Genomic DNA, 15,751 nt, shown 5'->3' with positions numbered 1-15,751 from the left:
TTAATGTAATATTTGAAACCACAAAGGAAAAAGTATGTGTAATCGGAAGATTTAGGCAGCAATGAGCAATTCACCAAAAAGATAGGAAGATTGGGATTACTTGAGACTTAACTTGCTAAAATACTGATATCAATGCCATGTACTTTGCATCTTTTCTTTACAAATTGTGGCTTGTTGTCCATAGTTTTTTTACATGTTTATCATCTAAAAGTTGAAATTTTGTTGCTTTAGAGTCCAAAAGATGATTGTTAAACAACTGTAATTGATTCTTTTACAGCAAGAGTTTAACAATAGAAATAGAAGTTGTCCTTTGTTCTTGGTATGTACAGACATCAGATGCATGCAAGCAAACTCACCAACTTGCATCTGCTAAAAGAATCAATGGAAATTATGGAGTCTACAAACAAAAGTTGGAAAAAAAAAAAGATCTTTTCTTCATACTGTAAGGATGTAGTTATTTCGAGAATAGCTCGACTCTGTTTATGTGGCAAGCAAAGGCAGGATTTTGAAGGCAGTTACAGAAGCTCTCGTCGTCTTTTGGAAATGAAGCTGGCAAAGGATGGTCCGGAATTACACCTACCTAGAAAAGACAGATATATACAGAGAAAACATGTCATTCGATAACCTTATTTGCTCGTGGAAATTATATAGAGTGAGAGATAAGAGAGAGACTGGACCTTGTCTATATCGTTGTGAGCAGGAGTTTCATACCGAGCAACTGTAACCGCCAAGCCAGAGCCATCTGATAGCTGGAATACTGACTGGATTTTACTGTATCAGAAGAAGAAACAAGTAAGAATAGTACTCTTCTTTTGCCAGCTATAGCATATTTGCATGTGATTGTTACCCCTTGCCATATGTTGGTTCACCAAAAAGCTGGGCTCGTTTATTATCTTTCAAAGCACCTGCTAAAATCTCACTTGCGCTTGCAGTCCCTTTGTTTACCTGCCAAATATAAGTTGGCAAGTTAGGGGGGGATGGCCGGAATCAGTGTGTGAACTTGAAAAGACGGAAAGAGAAAATAGAACAAGTTTGGTGAAGCCAAAGATAAGCTTAAGATACTGTCTGTGACAGAGAGTGAGCTTCTGACTGGAAAGTGCATTAGTTTGTGGTGCAAATTATGTATTTCATGTTTTAGTAAAGAAACATAGGATTATTATACATCATTGAGCGCTAATATTTGACAAATGAAACTACAGTCTGACTCCATGAGCATCACTAAGACAAGAAATTGGCCATGTTATGTAAGTACACAAAGGAAAAACAAAAACCAGCTCCATTTTCTACCTTCATCAGAAAAACTACTTAGCTGAGATTAGGCAGAAAGTGATAACAGCAGCAGGCTATTAGTCTCTACACACCAATGAATAATTTACCGAGTAGACTTACCAGCACTGCTAGGGGTTCTGAAGCAGCTACCACATTGCTCCCATCCGTGTCATAAATATCTCGAACACCACGGCTATCACAAATGTACACAATCACACCCTTGTTTAACCTGGTTGGCAGCAAATTCATCGCATGACACATCTTAGTCTTCTTGCATAGCCATAATATTAGTGTTAAAGGGGCAACGGGTAAAATGCTCGAGCTGGAAAATCCACATATAAAAAAGCTTACCAAATTTTTGCTATCTCAACTCCTTCTGGGAAGAGACCACCACTGCACAAAGAATTAGACTTTCAGGTTACAATTAAAGAGTTTTCAAAAGTGAAGACATGTTAAGAGCATGTCACCTATTATCCCGAAGGTCCAACACAAAGGCATTAACATTGTTTTTCCTTAAGGCTTCGATCGCTTCTCTTACAGCACCTACAGGGAGATCACATAATTATTAGTCCGAAATTTATGAAATACTACCTAGATGTTTAACTCTTTGAACATGTAGCCAAATCGTCAGAATTCTAGAGAATTTTAGTGGAAGTATGCATTAACACGACAGAGAAAAGAAAGTCCAATAGCAGCAATATCAAGGGCAGGATTCACTTTCCAAACAATTTCATACAGAATGGCTATTTTCAACTATGGCATACTAACAGTGAGCGCACCTGTAACAATGAAGACAAATTCTACACCATGAAGAGTGTATAATTTTTGATAACCAAATCAGAAAGTAGAAAAGAAGGTTTTCTAATTCGATGCAATGTATCTGCATAGTGTCAAAATGCTCCTTTTTTTATTAAATAAAAAACAAGCCAAGGCCACTAACTCAGATAAATGGGTGTTCAAATGAAACAGAAGATCTGAGTGTAGTCTGTTTGTCTAGTAAATAGGATAATGGTTTAATACTAGAAGTGGTTCATAACATAGTTTACCAGAAGCATTTTGGTTGAATGTTGATAGTTTGATGTATCCAATCTGTGGAGCATCATCTCCTCCCGTGGGCAGCTTGCAGATTCTTGATTTTACAGGATTAAGCGAAACTTTCTCCCGTCTGGAAGTAAGCAGATTATTAGTATCTGCTAAGACTATGAATCTCTAGCTAAAAAGACAGAAGTACATAATCATACAAAAATTATTTGCACACATATACACATCTTTACTTGAAGAAAAGTTAAGGAAGAAGGCATGCTCTGAAACTTATTCACAACACTGCAAAGTAGAGTGCTTAAACAATAGATGCATAAATAGTTTTTTCATTTATACATATAACAAGTCATGTTTAAAACTAACAAAAGTGTGAAGAACGTAGAGAACTTTAGAAGAGTTCAACAAGATGAACGCACATCAATTGCAGGTTCCTTGTCTCAGATCCACGATGTACAGTTAGTTCCACAACACTTCCTTCAGGTCCTCTGTATACCACGAAAAACAATAACAATAAATGAAGAGGAAAAAACGTATGCTACAAGCAGAAACTGCCGTCTAGTGAACCCAGAATAACACTTAACTCATCAACAATCATGAACAATGAAGTACAAAATGACACTGCACTTCAGGGCCAGAAGAAAACTTACTGTAACCGTTCTGCTGCATCATATATACCCATGTTTTCTGTGCTGGTATTGTCAATTTCTAGGATAATATCACCGGATGAGATGCCAGCCCTATTTGCAGGACCTCCTGGAGAAGCTGAAACGACGACCAGTCCAGGAGCTGATTCAGTTTTTCCTGTTGGATAGCCAATGGACAACCCTACTCCAGTAAGTGCATTTTGAGTTCCTGACTGCCTTCATAGAACATATGAACAGATCTCTTTAGGCAGCACATTTTCAACCAATCAGGTTGAGGTCATTCAGTAGCTAACAAGACGAGAGAAAACAAGAACCATACCCGCAAACTTTTAAACTTTTCAGGCTCCAGAAAACGGGTAAAAGGGTCATCCAGAGTGGCAATCATCTTTTTTATTGCTGCATCTGGACACAGTGTAGTGCAAAAGATTTAACATGTACATTTAAGGGAAAGAAAATTACACCTGTAGTTGAGAAAAGTCAATTCACCCTTCAGACAAGTTTAAAGCTTCAAGGTTGTGGTGTCTGCACATATCTGTTACTATATTGACAAACAGAGTTTCATGCCACAAATGGCATGGTTCCAGAAAGATGAGGTTATTTAAATTATTTCAGCCGCATCAGACAACAATTCAGAACCGGAAAAGGGTCGATATATCCTTGTACTATGGTAAATTGTTTAAAATTGTCCCCCGTTATACTATTGGGCTATAAAAGTCCCTACCGTCCAACTATCCTAACAAATCTGCCCTTACTTTGACGGAAGTGCCACGTGGCATCCATCCTTGCCTCTTTTTAAATCTGGGCACATAAGAGACGACCCGCTCCAACTATACCCACCAACCCATAACCCATTTATAAACCAAATAATACCCCAAAGCCACTGACCAACGATTTATAACCCAAATTAAACCCCAACCCTAACTTATAATCCTACTGCCATCTCCATCAAACCCTCTATGCTATGCACAGTCAAAGGGTCTGTGTCTGACTCAAGAAGAAACTATGCACAGTCAAAGGGTCATTTTATGAGTAGGAAGCAACACAGAAGTGTGGAGTATTAAACACATGTATCAACCAGGCGTACTATAGGGACCAAAGCCAATGACATGATTTTGATAGTGAAAAGCACAATCTGACTCTCATAATTATGATAATCGCAGACACAGACAAATGCCTTTTCCTGCACGAAATATTTAATTGCAACATGATGAAGTACTATTCTTATTCAAATATGCCTGCAATTCTGGAACAATTGGAAACACAGAGGTCAGTGCAAAATGTTGACCCTATTGAAATAAATGGAACCTTCCTACTTCATTTTCTTTAATCTTTTTCTCTTCCCTCTTTTTTCCTTTGGCAATATTAGATCTAAACTATTTATTCGTACTCATGTTTGCAACAATCTGGTCATTTATGAAAAGTTACAAATTGTTTGATGGAGAATAGAGGGTTTGATGGAGATGGCAATAGGATTATAAATTAAGGTTGGGGTTTAATTTGGGTTATAAATCGTTGGTCAATGTCTTTAGGGTATTATTTGGTTTATAAATGGGTTATTGGTTGGTTGGTATAGTTGGAGCGGGTCGTCTCTTATGTGCCCAGATTTAAAAAGAGGCAAGGATGGATGCCACGTGGCACTTCTGTCAAAGTAAGGGCAGATTTGTTAGGATAGTTGGACGGTAGGGACTTTTATAGCCCAATAGTATAACGGGGGACAATTTTAAACAATTTACCATAGTACAAGGATATATCAGACCCTTTTCCGATTCAGAACTCAAGATACAAAAACACTAGTCCAGCATGCAGGTGACCTTGACCAATGGGCAAAATATAGCATCTTGTCCGCAAAAAAGAAATACAAACATGTGCCTGGTTTTATCTTGCTAAGCGACATCTTCTTATACATGTTTGTATGATTAACTAATACCCGTCCCCTTCTATAAAGATTGCACACTCTAGTCCTCTACAATGCTACTCATAACAATGAATTCTTCCTTTTCAATTAGAAGCTTCAGTGCAAATACATAGCAGATCCCCGGTATTCTTGCAAAAGTTCATGCAGATAATCACCGAAAGATTACCACAAAAAGGGCAAAACTTACATGTTTCCTGTCTAGTGTTCATTGGTTCATTCCGTAGTGCATCTTCTCTGTACCTAAACCAACTTTGACCATTGAAGGTCTTGTCAATATATGCACGATCAATTGTTCTCCATGCCTCCAAAAAAAGCAGATTTTCTTCGGTGAGAGCAACTGTAAAATGGGAAGGAAATAGGAGATCCATCACTTATATTCCAATAATTGAGTCTCACAAAATAGAAAAGCTTGATATAATCCATCAAACTGACAGACTTACAAGAAGGAGCTTTCACAACAGCAGCATTAACTGCCATAACCAGCATTAGTCCAATGCAGGACCGAACAAATATATCAGGTACTATATTCCTAAATATTTCTGAATGCTTTACTGTTTTGCGGAAACTGGTTTTCAATTTTCTTGGTAGAAAAGCTAAGCCATTTTGTATAACCAGCAAAGGTTGCTTATCAATGAATATTTTGCTATGCCTCCAGTTTGGCTGAGAAAACATTCTGTTTCTGCACATTTGCTCAATGTAGCATAAAGGAGAGCAACTTCCAGAGTTGTCATTGCCACTCTTTTTAAGACACAATATTGGAGGATATAGTTGAGAGTTATTACTTCCACTGTACAAAGAATTCCACGAAAGCACCTGCAAGATGTTTAAAATATGATCTTTGAGAAATTAAGCAAAAGGTTTTATTGATTAGACGTAGCATTAAGCTTGTTCTATAAGGATTCACAAGAACCATTACAAATCTCAGTTAGTTTCTATGCAAATCTGCGAGGTTACTGAAGAAGTCCATTGGACTATCTATGTCATGTACATTGTTTGAATTTTTGCACCAAAAACACAAAAGAGAAAGACAAGTAGCTTTTAGACAAACGAGAAAGACAAGTGGAATGGATATAGGACTCATATGGCATGCCCCAATTAGTTTGCAGCTGAGGTGTAGTTGATTGATATTGATGAATGAACGAGGCAATCAATTTGACTTCTCTGGTTCAAACCTCTTGAGTAATGTTTTCCCATTTGATTCCAAATCACAAGAGCCTTGCAATTTCTATATTTTCATTTGATACAAAATATCTTGAGATTATCATAAAATGACAAACACTATAAAGTTTCAACCTTTATTCGAATTATTGGGTCCAAAAACCTTTAAGATACTTAAGTATACAGGTTTACTAATCAAAATGAAACAAGGATTTCCATGTTACTTCAATGTTCCCAATTCATTAGAAATTGCTTAAATAACGAACTCTCTCTGTTCTAATCTATATTACACTCTTCCCATTTCGAGATGCTCAAAACATTTTACACCATTTCATTGATTGTGTAATCACTAGCTTTTTGCCTCTGCCAAATTCATTTTTACATTTCAAAACTTTCTTTTTATCAAACTAAAATTATCGAGCGTTACTTTAATATCTTTCTTCACTACCATTACTATAATACACAAAGTCGAATTATATCTTAAACTCTATCAAGTCAAACGCTATCATATACAGGGACGGATGTATAGTATAATCTATGGGTTTATCCAAACTCAGTATCTTTACTCAAACCTGTATAGTGTTAAAAAATCTATTAAAAATGTACAATATCAAAATTTCGAACCAGTAACTCAAATGATCAGTGGTTTAGTGGTATCCCAAACCCATAAGGTTCAAATATTGAATCCGCCTCTGATTTCATATAAATTGAAACTGACAGGGAAATTAATGAAATCTAGAACACCAACTAGTGAAAATTTGGCCACTAAGACCAAAAAATGATGCATATATACCTTAAAAGCAAAGGTGGGGTTTCTTCTGTAGCTGCTAGTGATGATAAATGACGGAGATACAGAGGCTGAAGAATGAGAGCTTCCCAGAAGAGCTTCCATTGCTCAATTTCAGCCACAAAACATACCTCTGTTTCGTTTTCAATTCTGTTTATTATCGTTTTGCTTCTTTTTTTTTTTCCTTCTCTTTATCCCCTTTTTCTAGTGGCTCAATTTCTTTTTCTTTTGTTTGAGGTCCGCTACCCGCTAATCTTTGGGGTATAAGTTTTTCACTAGTCTCTTTATCTTCTTTTTCTGTTAAATTTTTCTAATTTAATTATTAAGCTCAATTAGAGGATGTTCAAACAAAATGAAAAATCGGATTAGATCGACTAAATAAATATATATATTTTTGATTTAGTTTAGTCTGATATTAAATCCTATAAATCCTACAAGATTTCGTTTCATTCCGTGTTGAACCAAAATTTGTGTGTCGAACCCAGAGAGACTTGTATCAACTACCCACTAAAATCACCAAGATTGTTATTTAGTCAAGCTAAAATCAAGTTCAAAAATGTGATTATACTAAATTATAATTCTAAGTAATAACTAATTTATCGAGCAGTAAAATGATTGTTATGTATTCAATAGAGACAAATATTCCAGGGTTGTGATCGATTCACCAATCATATTGTGTTCTAGTTAACTCTTCCTCTCATACAATTCACTCATGGTTGCTAATTAATCGATAATTGCTCTCGTAGCCTTCTCCCGAAGTACTACGCGCCTATTCAAAATAGATTAACGCCTATATTCCTATGAAATCGGTCTATTAAGAACGCATTAAGATTATGATATTTAATTAAGCACGGTGACTAGGTATATTCCTATCCTAACCACAAATCCGACCCCCCCCCCCCGACCCCCCCCCCCCCCCAACGAGTTAAGATCGTGCTCTCTTTAATTCTTCTCTAATCTAAACACGGCTTTCCCAAGCATAGCATAAATAGTAAATAGAACCTAACTGCTGGCCAGACAACTAAGCAATTAATCACAGAATTGAAGAAACAACCATATAGTAGTGAATTATAATCAAGGTTAAGTAAATGTTAAACAACAATATCCATGGCTAAATCACAACCCCAGAACAATGGGTTTTTAGCCACTCATGATAATAGCAAACAATTTCATAAGTGTTGAATAATTGAAAATACTAGAAAAAGATGAAGAAACTGAGATCTCTCCGCTTCCGATGTTTCTCGTGTGTATTTTTCCTCAAAAGTGGCGTCCCCCTCTTCATAAATAAGTCTAATCTTGCTTTTATACGTATTGGGTAGGTCTAGGACCGAAATAACCGTGTCCCGGGCGAATTTGGAGAAAACTCACGCCACTGGCGCTGCCAATTTGGAGTTTCTGTTTCTGGCGCCACAGGTAGGGCTAGGCGCTGCCTGTGGCGCTGCAAATTCCAATTTTCCTGTTTTTGTCCGTTTTGGCTCAAATTTCGCACATTTTGCCCCCGATTGCTCCCGGATCATTCCTACACATAAAAACATTTTAAATTAGTATAAATCAACACATTTCACATCCCTAAATCCATGAAACAAAAGTAAAATATAAGGCGATATACACACAAATATATATACTTTAAGCTAAACATCAACACCCCACACTTGCTCGTCCTCAAGCAATGGGACTATCAAATAAACCCCAACTACGTACAAGTCTCAACTATAGAGGAGCAATTCAACTTTTAACCATACACTCTACCCTTGACTATGATCAATACTGGCATAACTTACAATTTCGCTTCGATTAACACACGGGGCAAGTTTTAAACTACACAGGATAGCACAGAAGATCACAAATCCTCTCACACACATTGCACTTGACTCACTCACAATGATTTTGTTCAACTCTCAAGTCAAGCAAGCACACATAATTGAGAAAAATTAAGCAATATTGCACTATGCGGCATACAAGTCAAACAATTGAGAAAAAGCATCACAAAATAGGCTATTTACTTCACTTAGATGTCACAACTCAAACCAAATACACGGAAAGATAGAATGTATGTCATAGCCTAATGTGCCAGCATCAACCATGTCAATGAGTATCTCGGAGCAACTCAGTTTCTTCCTAAACTACTCCTAAAAAAAATAAAGTACCCGGTTCGAGCTACATCCTTGGAAAAGAACCAGCGCCCAAAGAAAAACCAAGGAATACTACCTAACTATTCTAAAAAAAAATAATCTTTTTGGTGTTTTTAATCGGACTTTATCCCTCAAGAAAATTGTCCAAAAGATCCATCGTCGGGAAAAGTCCGAGTTTTTTCTAATTTTTTTTTCAGTTTTTTTTAACCTAGACTATGTCTACTACGAGTTCTAAAAGAAAAACTTAATAGTACAAAAAAAAAGAACAAGTTTATACAATTACACTTCGGAAAGTAGTTTCCCCACCCATACTTATATTATGCATAGTCCTCGATGCATGATCACAGAGAAAAATATTAAACAAGGGTGAGAAATACTCCCTGAGACCCTCTCGGGCCTAGCTCGGACATAATCCTCAATCTTTAGAGTCGGGACGACCCCACACTTAAGCTCAAACATGCTCCTCAGCTTCAACTTTGGGTACTTCCCCTACTCTGCAAAATAAAAATAACACAAAACTCGACACTACAAAAAAAAAAGATATACAAGCTGGTGCCTCCCAACAAGCGCCTTATTTATAATCGTGGCACGACTCTGCTACTCTGCTCAGGCTGGGCGCTTTCTCTTCTTCTTCTTTCTCCCATGAAGTCTAGCCTTTTTGCACACTCTCGGAAGGTCTCCTCTTTCATCTCTGGCTCTTTTCTCAATCATCTTTACACACTCAGCTTGCAACACCACCTCCTCTAACTCAATTGTCCCATCTGGATCACTACAATTCACATAAGAACTCTGCTCTATCCCCTTCAATTCGACCACAGTAATCATGCACAAGTCCTCATAATGCTTAGGGAGCTTAAGTGCCTTGTACACATTAAAAGTGACTTCCTCATCGTCGACTCTCATATTTAACTTCCCTGCCCTCATATTAATAATCGCTCTACCAGTAGCTAAGAATGGTCGCCCCAAAATAATGGGCGCTTCCTCGTGTGCCTAGTAATCAAGAACAATAAAATCAACAGGAAGAATAAACTTTCCCACTCGAACTAACACATCCTCAATAATTCTTTCTGGCATAACTAGCGACCTATCTGCTAACTGTAAAGTGATTGTAGTAGGTCTAAGCACCCCTAATTCGAGTTGCTTGAAAAAAGAGGACGGCATCAAATTTATACTAGCCCCTAAATCACACAGGGCTCTCCCAACTTCTTGTTTTCCAAGAGACAAAGGAATTGTGAAACTCTCAGGATCCTTCAACTTAGGAGGAAGTTTACTCTAAACTCTAGCACTGCACTCTTCAGTAACTGCAACTATTTCGAACTCTGTATGTCTTTGTTTATTTGCCACAATATCTCTGAGATACCTTGCATACTTAGGCACTTCCTGCAAAATTATTAACAAAGGCAAATTCACACGCACTTGGCTCAAAATATCTAAGAATATCTTGTACTTAGCATCATCTTTTTGCTTTTGCTGTCTTTGTGGAAACGGGGGTGGTGGCCTTGTCACAATTACTGGCTCGGATCCTTTGTTCTCTTTCTCATTCTCCTCAACTGACTTGGGAACTAATTCTCCTTCAGGACTAGCCGTATACTTCTTTTTCTTTGGAACTTCTTCTAATGCTCTTCCATTTCTCAAGGTAACCGCATTGACTTGAGCTTTAGGATTGGGCTCAGTATCACTAGGAAGAGCCCCAACTGGTCTGGTATTTTGGGCACTGGCAAGTTGTCCCACTTGGCGCTCCAAATTTCTCATTGTTGCGGCTTGGGCTTGCTGATCAGCCATCAATTTTTTCATCATTTCCTCAAGGTGACTTGTTGAACTCGCTTGTTGTTCAGCCTGAGGTGGTCTATATTGTTTTTGAGGTGCTTGAGGCCGGTATTGATTCTGAGTACCTTGGTTTCCACCCCAAGAGAAGTTTGGGTGGTTCCTCCAGTTGGGATTGTAAGTGTCCCCATACTGATTTGCCTGGCCTCGATTTGCATTACCTACAAAATATACGGACTCTGGATTTGCTGGGCATAGATTGCTCATGTGACCTTCTCAACAGACTTCACAAAATATTTGAACCTGTTGCACTGGCTAGACTTGTTGCTTGTTAATAACCATGGTCATCTTATTGACTTGGTTGGTCAGTGTAGAAATCTGTGCTGATAATGCCGAGACGACATCTAACTCGAGAACCCCTGCAGATATTTCAATTGTGTGTCTGCCCATTTCTCCCTGCCAATCCGGATTGCTTTTGGAGAATTTGTTCAATAATGCATATATCTCGTCAAAGTTTTTCTCCAACACTTGACCTCCAGCTGCATCATCTACCACAATCTTTGTTTCAAGATGTAGACCTTCTATGAAAGTGTGAGCTAATACTTCTCTTGTCTGATTGTGATGAGGACAGTCTCTGATTAGCCCCTTGAACCTCTCCTAAGCCGAGTATAGAGACTCCCTTGCTTTCTGTTTGAAGGCGACTATCTCACTTCTGATCTTTGCAGTTTTGCCTGAAGGAAAGAACCTTGCCAGAAATTTCCTTGCCAAATCATTCCATGATGTAATAGAATTAGCTGGTTCCGCCTTTAGCCATCGCTTTGCTTCGCCCAACAGAGAGAACGGGAAAAGTGTGAGCCTCACGTTGTCTAGAGTGACCCCGTTAGTGATATAAGTATCAGTAATCTCCAGGATGTTCAGGATATGCTGTTGTGGATCCTCATATGGAAGACCCATAAACTGCCCATTCGCATGAAGTAGCTGGATCATGCTTTGTTTCAGCTCAAAGTGCCCAATGATTCTGGGCTTCACAATGCTGGAGGTGACATTAGCAATGCTGGGTAACGCCACCTCCTGAACAGCCATGTGTTGCTCCTCTGCCATGTTCACAGGAAATTGAACAAGTGCCTGAATATTATTTGTATCCCTTGCTTCCCTCAACCTCCTGTGAAATGTTCTCTCAGGTTCAGGGTCAAAGCCTTGAAGTCGGTCCTGGCTTCTGACCCTACGCATTCAATCAAAGTTCCTGATATCAGAGCAACAATCAAGTAACGTTAGACTTGACGAAATAAACAATTAAAGCAAAAACTAGAAAGTAGTTAATATTCAAGTCCCCGGCAACAGCGCCAAAAACTTGTTGCTTACAAACGCACATGCAAGTATACGTGAAAGTAATAAAATGATAACTCAAGTGTCAAACCCACATATACCCACTAAAATCACAACCCCAGAACAATGGGTTTTTAGCCACTCATGATAATAGCAAACAATTTCATAAGTGTTGAATAATTGAAAATACTAGAAGATGAAGAAAACCGAGATCTCTCCGCTTCTGAATGTTTCTCGTGTGTATTTTTCCTCAAAAGTGGCGTCCACCTCTTCACAAATAAGTTTAGTCTTGCTTTTATACGTGTTGGGTAGGTCTAGGGCCGAAATAACCGTGTCTGGGCGAATTTGGAGAAAACTCACGCCACTGGCGCCCTGCTCAGCACCAGGCGCCTTCCATGGCGCTGCCAATTTGGATGCAAATTCCAATTTTCCTGTTTTTGTCCGTTTTGGCTCAAATTTCGCACATTTCGCCCCCGATTGCTCCCGGATCATTCCTACACATAAAAATATTTTAAATTAATATAAATCAACACATTTCACATCCTAAATTCACGAAACAAAAGTAAAATATGAGGCGATATACACACAAATATATATACTTTAAGCTAAACATCACAATGCCAATACCATATAAGCATAGTCAACGGTCAAATGTGCTTATTCATATTTATTTTATTGAGTTGAGGTGTTTAAATGAGAAAGTTCTAAGTTCGTTACCGGATTGACAAACAAGTAAAAGTTTAGGTGGTACAGAGGCCATTTTACTTTTGAAATTTATGAGTTCAACGATCTCAAATTAATACTACAATAATAATTGCGTACACAATTAAGTACCCACGGGAACCGTCACCGAACATCATTGGTGTTATATCATAAAGTTTCCATAACCCAAAATTTAATTTCTCTCTTGGTTGATGACCTTTCGTTCCCACTGCAAGAAAGCAGTAAAGAATTGCTTAAATGGAGTAAAGAATTGCTTAAATGGAGGGAAATTTTAATACATATTTAACAACCCATTTCGGTTATTTAAGAGCCCCTTTGGACATAAGAATTCTTTTCACATTTTTTTCGATTTTTTTATTTTATATTTCTCCGAAATCAGTGTTTGGCCATAAAATTTCCAATTTTCACTTGAAGATGAATTTTTGAAAATTTTCGAAAATTTGAAAAACTCCAAAAAGTTATTTTTTAAAATTTTCACTTAAATCACTCACAAAAATTCAAAAACAACCCAAAATTATATTCATATCCAAACACAACTGCCAAAAACTCTTCTCCGGACAATTTCAACTTCAGATATTCTTTTTTTAACTTCAACCAAATATTATACAAACACTTACTGAGAAATCAATGAAAAGGAATAGCCAAACTTTTGTCATAATTTGTAGCACTGAAATTGCACTGAAAATTGTCCAAATTCCACAAGCCATCCCAAATGATGACTTCATTGGATGAGGATTCTAGCACAGGCACAGGAGTGTAGTCATTAAGAATGGAATAAAAGAAGTCATCATCTTGCTCTTGATCAGCTCTGTTTGGGTACAAAATTTCCATTTCTTGGTTCCCTTGAGGCAAAGTACTTACTTTATTCACATTTTCATTAAGTAATGACACGATCCTGTTTCCTAACTTGTTTAAGATTGAGGCGTAATAGTTCTTCTTCTTGCTGTTGTATGACACTACCCTTTTCGTGTCACTTTCGGTTTTCGGTTTTTGTTGTTGTTGTTGTTGGAATTGTTGTCTTTTCAGAAGAGGCGCCTTTGATTTTTCAGATCTGTTCCTAGAGTTTTTGGTTTTTTTTTTGAAGTGAGTCCTCCAATAGTTCTTGATCTCGTTATCAGTTCTTCCTGGCAAACTTTTAGCAATAGTTGCCCATCTGTATTTATTTTTTATCAAGTTATCACTGAAGATTATGGTTAAGAAACATAATAAAAAATAAAAAATAACTTTCAAGAATATATCCAAATAACTTTAAGAAAAATCACCTGTTCCCCCATCTAGCATGGAGCTCTAGAATGAGTTTTTCTTCATGAGAAGTAATTTGTCCCTTTTTAAGGTCTGGCCTTAAGTAATTCACCCATCTCAACCTACAACTTTTTGCATTTCGTTTCAACCCTGCAAGTACCAAATACCCAAATATAAATATTAGCCTAAAATAATTATATCTCAATTCCAAGTAAGTTAGGATCAACAATACAAATTCGCACTAACATGCTGCTCCATTTAAACCCGTCTAGGTGCAATAAATATTATTATCAGCGTAACACTTGAACTTAAAATTTGAAACATAAAAAAACCCTTCTTGTCTCTATTACTCTATGTTATTCATTATAGTTGTTTTTTTTAAATATTTTTCAGTTATTTCTGTTTGTTGCTACTGCTTTCTTTTCATTTATCCTTGAGCCGGGAGCTATCAGAAACAGCTTCTCTACCCTCGAGGTAGGGATAAGGTCTGCGTACACACTACGCATCCCACACCTCACTTATGGAATTATACTGGATTTTTTGTTGTTGTTGAAAAAAGACCCTTCTTGATGAAAAGTATATGTAGTAGTTTTTGTTGATCGAAGTGATGAAAAAATAGTTGAAAATAATACTTTTAACATAATATTACGTAGGATTCCTTTGCTCTTAATCAAAGATCTCGAGTTCGAATCCTAATAGGAAAAGCTTCCTCTTTGACGGCAAAATAACATAATATTGTGTGTAGTATTTATTGTTTTACCTGCAACAGTAGCAACAGAACTCCATCTGCCTTCACCATGCAACTTGACATATTCAATGAGCAATCTGTCTTCTTCAGCAGTCCAAGGTCCCTTTCTCCATCCTTCTTTTGTCATTCCCCAACTGCATATTTCTTCACTCATCACTCCCCACCAAAGGCTTAAATTTGTTTTTAAAACCTAATTAAAGAGCTTTAAGTAGAATATAATATAATCTCACTATCTTAAAAGTCTTTGTTGCTTATTTATATTTGCACCCCATGCCCTCCCCATCTCACTTCATTCCATCAGTCAAAACTTTTACGTCCGTTCATATTACTACGTATTTAAACGTGACCAATTGACTAATGAAATACCCGAAATGACCCTCATGTATTTTATATACGTTGTTTCCTAAAATTAAATAATTGTGTGAATGTTTTTCATCCATTACTAACTTTCGTGAAAATCAAAATAAAGGGTTAAGAATTTATTCGAAGAAACAATATAGGAAGTCCGATTACATGGACCGATCACCACATTATCCATAATCTTATTTTTAATGACGAGCTTATTTATTTTTTCTTAAAATAATTAAAATAGAAGTAGAAAAGACTCAACTTTAGAGAAATGATATCGATCATCGTCTAAGGGATTTTGACAGCTGATTACTTAGAGTTAATTTAGAAATGAAGATTGGAAGAATAATTTGAAACCAAATATTGATGAATACCAGAATCGATTTTCAATTAAAAGTATGTTATGCTGTAATTAAAAAATAAATGAGGATAAAAATACAAGAAAAAATATATCGTCAAAAGAATGGCAAATTTAAAGTCAATACCAGAAGATTCTACAAGCACAAGGGTACTTTTAGGAACTAAAATGACCAAGTGAGCCTATATTTAATTTTAAAAAAAGTGAGCCTATATTCCAAAAGTGGAAAAGTAAATTTCATAGATAAAGGCCACGTAGTATATAACTAGGGTTCACCTATCTAGACAACTACAACT

The 15,751-nt window shown here is 37.0% G+C and overlaps 2 protein-coding genes across 2 annotated transcripts; both read right to left on the bottom strand.

The window, feature by feature from the left end:
• Positions 204-7,058, bottom strand: LOC109224005 (carboxyl-terminal-processing peptidase 2, chloroplastic-like). The gene is made up of 13 exons (XM_019388536.1): positions 6,821-7,058; positions 5,310-5,682; positions 5,057-5,206; positions 3,274-3,356; positions 2,958-3,166; positions 2,727-2,795; positions 2,316-2,434; positions 1,737-1,812; positions 1,621-1,662; positions 1,390-1,498; positions 848-945; positions 678-771; positions 204-580 (listed from the first exon to the last, which is right to left on the bottom strand). The coding sequence occupies exons 1-13, from the start codon at positions 6,917-6,919 to the stop codon at positions 455-457; spliced, it is 1,647 nt and encodes a 548-aa protein (XP_019244081.1). The 5' UTR covers positions 6,920-7,058; the 3' UTR covers positions 204-454.
• Positions 13,306-14,971, bottom strand: LOC109224700 (transcription factor MYB24-like). The gene is made up of 3 exons (XM_019389227.1): positions 14,762-14,971; positions 14,022-14,151; positions 13,306-13,912 (listed from the first exon to the last, which is right to left on the bottom strand). Exons 1-3 carry the CDS (start codon positions 14,901-14,903, stop codon positions 13,384-13,386), a joined length of 801 nt encoding a protein of 266 aa, XP_019244772.1. The 5' UTR covers positions 14,904-14,971; the 3' UTR covers positions 13,306-13,383.

Source organism: Nicotiana attenuata, chromosome 3, assembly GCF_001879085.1.
Source record: "Nicotiana attenuata strain UT chromosome 3, NIATTr2, whole genome shotgun sequence".
Classification (NCBI taxonomy): Eukaryota; Viridiplantae; Streptophyta; class Magnoliopsida; order Solanales; family Solanaceae; genus Nicotiana; species Nicotiana attenuata.
The sequence above is the reverse complement of the archived record's forward strand: the minus strand, read 5'-3'. Positions and strand labels throughout refer to the sequence as shown.